At 38.8% G+C, this 6,000-nt stretch overlaps 1 protein-coding gene across 1 annotated transcript in view; it reads right to left on the bottom strand.

The window, feature by feature from the left end:
* Nucleotides 1-790: 790 nt before the first annotated feature.
* Nucleotides 791-6,000, bottom strand: part of f5 (coagulation factor V) — a 116,500-nt gene continuing 111,290 nt past the window's right edge. Inside the window, exons 24-25 of the mRNA XM_039745165.1 lie at nucleotides 2,085-2,267; nucleotides 791-1,618 (exon numbers count right to left, since the gene is read on the bottom strand). Coding sequence (XP_039601099.1) covers nucleotides 1,472-1,618; nucleotides 2,085-2,267 — 330 coding nt within the window. The 3' untranslated portion in view covers nucleotides 791-1,471. The remainder of the gene's footprint in view (nucleotides 1,619-2,084; nucleotides 2,268-6,000) is intronic.

Below are 6,000 nucleotides of genomic sequence, written 5' to 3'. Positions count from 1 at the left end.
GGCTGTCCATAACTGAGGACCAAGTAAGGAGACAACTGAAGACGCTACACACAGGAAAAGCTGCGGGACAAGATGGAGTCATTCCTTGAGTTCTTAAGGCCGGTGCTAACCAACTTTGTGGTGTCCTCTGTCCCTTGTTCAGTCTGTCTTTAAGGCTTCAGAAAGTGCTGATGCAGTAGAAAGCATCCTGCATTGTTCCTGCTCCAAAGAAGGCAGTTGCCTCTTCACCTAATTTCTACAGACCAGTGGCACTTATGCCTGTCATCATGAAGACATTTGAAGGGCTGGCCCTGGGCTATAGGAGTCATTTTGTGGTAGACCACCTGGACCAACTGCAGTTTGCTAATCAGACAAAGATTGGAGTGGAGGATGCAGTTATCTGTCTGCTCCACTAGACTTAATTCTCACCTGAGCAAAGCTGGCAACACTGTGAAAATTATGTTTTTACAGAAGTGTTTCAAGAAACATTACTGAGGAACCTTTTTGCCAACAGCAATACTCCTGCATAATGCCCCACTGTGGCTGTGACTGTCAAGTCAGATGTTTCCTAGTGGGCTCAGAAAATGGATGGATAAAAAATAAAAAGCAGTAAACCTCTGAGCAGCACTTTGATCAAAATTTTTCAACACCTAATGTTATTGTGGTTTCACATAATTGATACATTACCTTCTTTTTATTTTATTTATTATGTGAATAACTAGAAACAAAATGTCATGTTTAAGGTGCTTGGTTGCCAACATACCAATTATTATTAGTATATCATTCTAAGCTATTATCCATATCACATACATTAATTAAAATAAAATTCTTTATTTTTTATAGTACATGACACACTTTTTACATTGTACTTATTTTTACAGTAATGCTAGTTGGAAGCTGACTAGCCCCACATGACTGACCTCCACAGTTTACCCAAACAAAGGGTTAATAACAAAATGCAGTTTTGAGCCATAAAACACAAGGCTACAATTAAGCAGTGTCAAAGGCGCTATGGGAACTCCCTAGGTCAACTGTTGCAGAAGATGCAAATGTTGGTCAAACATAAAACCCAACAGGTGCAATTACCATCTTTGAGAAAAAAAACCATCTTGAGACTTTTTGCATGTCCATTGACTCACTAAAAACAGCTAAATAAATTGTGTATTTTTCTCTCCTAATCATAAGATGCATTAATTATTTGTTTGTGCCCTGAATATTAAAAGTTTTTAAAGGCAGATTTTGTGTGGATGTCCAAAATCTTGGTGTATCTGCTGTAAGGTCTGGCAAAAGCCATTCATTTTATTGCTGTTTTTCAGAGTCCTAAGTGAATGATGCAATGTGGTGGTAAATTTACAGAGATGACACACCACCCTTTTACAGGAAGGACTCAGGGGTTTCCAAATAATTTATAAAAGGCTGATGAGTAACTCCGAGTAGAGTTTTTTTTTTGCCTTCACTGACCCCTTCTGTGACTGATATGATGGTTGATTGCTCATTCAAAATCACACCCTAGCAGCTCCACCCTCATAGCGATGGACTTGTGCCAAGTTTTTGGGATGATTCGAATGAATCTTGCAAATACTGGAGGATAAATATAGTTTTTTGAATGAGCAGATGCATTTGTGTTTCCAGTGAATATCTGAAAAAGAACAAAGAAAAGAGAAATGTAAATGTCAGCCTTAAAGTCGCTTCATGAAATTTTCAAACCCACTTAATCCAATTCAGGTTCACAGGAGGCCACCAGGAAGCAACAAGCACAAGGAGGGACCCAGTCCATCTCATCTCTGATTATATACATTGTATTGTCCATTTTCCAAACGTCTGTTTAGATTTTCAAATGGCACTTGCTTGAAAAAATGTTCTGATTCCACTTTTGGGATGAAAAAGTTGGGTTTGATACTAGAAGGCTACAAATTCAAGTTCTGCTTTTGCTTTCTGAATAACTTTGAGCAAAATACAGAAGTGGCCACTTGTGCTTCACATGTACAACAAATACTCTGATAAGAAATTAAATTTTGGTAAGATATCAGACATGCAATAATAGTATTTATAGCTATAGTAGTATTATCATGTTTGATCAAAGATTTTATTTTCCCTTGACGTACCCTCTCTGAGGAGCTGGGATCTTCTTTGTAAACAGTCCACGTGTTGCTGTTGTCACTGTACATCACTGCATAGGACTGTACATACATGTCTTTTCCCATTGACTTAGCACCCTGGATGATTATGCCGGTAATCTTTTTCTTTTCTTTTAGTTCAATCTGTAGCCACTGGAAGCTGTTACTGTCCTGTCAAAGAGGATTCAGAATAACATAACATTGTTTTCTTTTTATATAAAGCTGCATGTCCCTGATTGCCTCACTGACTGAGTGAGATTACATTATTGGCTATTTGCAGGCAAAATAAGGAAATACAATCACTCGGCCTCATGGCCCTGAGACCCAGAAAAATCCAACTTATCTCTCTATTATAAAAAAAAATCTTGGAAGGTTGGAAGGAGATGAGATGTGATTTCCTCATAGAGATACTTTCATGTCCCGTGAGACGAGTCTTTTTTCTAAGAGATTTAACCATGCCCGGGGCAAGAACTAAGAAAAAAAGTAGATGACAAAGTAGACGAAGTAAAGAATTCAAAAACGTTGGCGCGGTACACATGCAATGCAGGTTAGAGATAATGGAAGTACGAAAATTCGAAAGGCTCAGAAAAAGGATAGTAAGGATCACATTAGAGCAAACAAACAGAAATTATTACTCGGTGAAATAATGGAACAGCGAAAAGAGATTGAATATACTGTTCAGATTTAAACTTTAAGTCAGAGACTTGTAGATCGTCTAATTGGTGTTGCCATCAGGGAAAAAAAAGTAGTGTTTCTTCCCAATGAAGAGGCGTATCCGTGAGAATTAAAAGATATCTTGTTTGGTGAAAGTGAAATCCCATGAGAGAAATCATTTCCCATTTGTATGAATGCTGTTGTCAGACACATTTCTTGTAGAGAGAAAGAAACGATATTCACTCACAGGCAGTTATACGTTGCGATGTTAAGATGTAATTCCAAACATGGAATCAAAATTCAATGCGATATTGATGAAAAGGTAAAAGTGAAAAGAGATAGAATATATGGACATAGGTGATATGACAGAAGTGCGCTGCGCAAAGTGCAGATCACGCGGCACGGCAGCAGCAGAAATCCTGCAGCTGATCAAGCAAAGAGGAGGTAAAAAAAAATATATTTGTTTCCCATTCTATTACCATTTAAGAGGAGGTTTCAGAGGAGCAACCGTGTCTCCTTGGGGGGCATTCAGCCCCCCTCTTCACAATGTGAGCTGCAGAGACGCAAAGTGGCTGGCGTGTAGCACAAGCCAGGGGTGTTGGCGAGCAAAGCGAGAAGGGGGCGAATCCCCTTAGTATTTTGAAATAAAGTTGGAGAAAAAAAACAATAATTAATGGTCAATATTCTTAATACCAGTCTATGACAGTTTCAGAGTAGCATAGATGGTGGCATGTGGCACTGTGGTTCAAATCCCACCTGTATTCTTTTTATGTCTTCTGTCCTGCATTGTTCTTTATTAGTTCACATGTCTGATGCACTCCTGCAGTTATTTTGGGAATATAAAATTCTCACTGCAGTGCATAAGTATGTATGTCATTAGTACTCCATAAGCATCTCAGTTCCAGATCAATTTCAGATAACCTTGAAGTAAACAACTCTGACCTATATTCTGTCACATTAATAATGTCATGTGCCTTGCACTTCTGGACATCCATGAATAGCAAAGTCATAACAACGTCATAGCAAAGGACACAAAATTAAGGTGCCAATATAAGCAAAAATATATGGCATTGGAATAAGATGTGAAAATATTTCAAAGATCTTACAAAAATGAATTTCATAAATAAATTCAGCATATCAAAAACTTGAAATTAAGAAAAATAAAGTCAGGAGCAATAAAAAATAAGATCATGAATATACTGGAAAGCATAGTCATAAATTGAAAATTTTATGAATGCATGCATGCAGATACTGAATGACTCAGGAAGTTTTGTTATGGGAATAAAATAGCTGCCTTTGAAAATCTACTTACCTACCAGCACCAGAACTTTAGTATAACCCTGTGAAGGTTGTAAATCAGTAATAAAATCCATGGTGGTCTTCCCAAGGACAGTTATGAGGAGGCTGTGATACTGAAGGATTCCTGTTAACAGGCTTGGCACAGCTACAAGCTGCAGCAGCTAAATGAATTGAAGGCCACCAGAGAAAAACCTCTGAATAAGTTTATTTGACTTAAAACTGAACACTCTGGAACAGTTATAAACTGATCTGGAACTCCATCAGAAGGAGTATTTTTCCTGTGCCTTCTTTACCAGTTCAATTATATTGTCTAGAAAATGCTCAGTTTGAATGCACTCTCTGGTTTCATACACAGAATATACAGTGCATCCGGAAAGTATTCACAGTGCATCACTTTTTCCACATTTTATTATGTTACAGCCTTATTCCAAAATGGATTAAATTCATTTTTTTCCTCAGAACTCTACACACAACACCCCATAATGACAACTTAAAAAATGTTTACTTGAGGTTTTTTCAAATTTATTAAAACTAGCAAAATACCCACGCTTCACAGCGGTGAAGTACTGCCTTAAAATTTTTATTAAGAAGAAAATTAAACCTTTTTAAACTGAGGGAAAATATACCAATAATTATTTGTTAAGGATCTCTTTGTATACCACATTGTGAGTTCGGCCCTCCGGTTGTAATATGACCAAGCTGTGTGCTGAGCTTACTCTTGAGCATGCAACGTACAGTTGGCCATGTGAACAGTAATCTTGTTTCAAATCTCACAGCTTGGATTGCTGCTGTCATAATCGGTTTGAGTTTCATGGTTTGTTTCAATTACGACAGTATTTGTAGGACTTGTGTTGAAGAGACATTTGGCACACAACTGGTTTCATCGATAACTTCACATCCAGCTTTTGAGAGTTTAAACATTCATAAACATCAAAGTGTCCACTACTGAAATCGTCACCTGTCAATCTAAGATGTTTAAGAGGCATTGGCGGTTGTCGAAAGGTGTAAAATATTTGGCCATTTCGGTACACTTGAAAGCGACAACCAAACAATTCAGCGGCAGCCATCAACTCAAATGCAGATGCATAGGTGAAGGGCTTAAGCATTTCACTCTTATAGTGCTCCAGTGTAGTATAATTATCTCATGTACCGTCATCAGTCCCCCCACCTTGAACCTGTCCCAGTCATTCAATACATAAGACACAATGTTCCTCCGGATATCAAGAGTGAGCCTGATATGGCCGTGCAATATGTAACAAAGAGAATGGAAAAGGTAGGTGCCATATTATTAATCGTAATAAATGAACAATACACCAGCGGAGAAGCCGTGGATTAAATAAAAAGGCTGTAGTTATCAGCAGGGAGACATGAATCCCGTGGCGAAGGAAGGGAATGGAATGTAGAGACTGGAGTGACGGACGGCCTTATACAAGGCAGGCAGCCAACAACGTTGGAGGCGTTGGGATGGGGCACCCAACGCCGCCTCACACGGTGACCGAGCTGCAGGCTATGGACGTATATATGTACGTAAGTAGGATTCAGTTAGTGTTGGGAACCCACATACCAAATTTCTTGAAGATGGGCCCATAAGTAACAAAGACCGTTGAAAAGTTCAATATGGCGGCCGACAGTGGCATCATACCACCGAAATAAGTACCAAATTTCAGCCTTCTACCTACAAGGGAAGTTGGAGAATTAGTGACATTAGAAACTTCAATATGGCGGCCGACAGTGGCATCATACCACCGAAATAAGTACGAACATTGGTTTTGGTTAGCACAGGGAAGCCGCCTACCAAATTTCGTAAGTAAGCTGTAAGGAATGAGCCTGCCAAATTTCAGCCTTCTACCTACACGGGAAGTTGGAGAATTAGTGACGTTGGAAAATTCAATATGGCGGCTGACAGTGGCGTCATACCACCGAAATAAGTACGAACATTGGTTTTGGTTAG

The sequence above is a fragment of the Polypterus senegalus genome, chromosome 2 (assembly GCF_016835505.1).
Source record: "Polypterus senegalus isolate Bchr_013 chromosome 2, ASM1683550v1, whole genome shotgun sequence".
Lineage (NCBI taxonomy): Eukaryota > Metazoa > Chordata > Cladistia > Polypteriformes > Polypteridae > Polypterus > Polypterus senegalus.
Note: the sequence above shows the minus strand (reverse complement) of the source record. Positions and strands in the feature narration are given on the sequence as shown.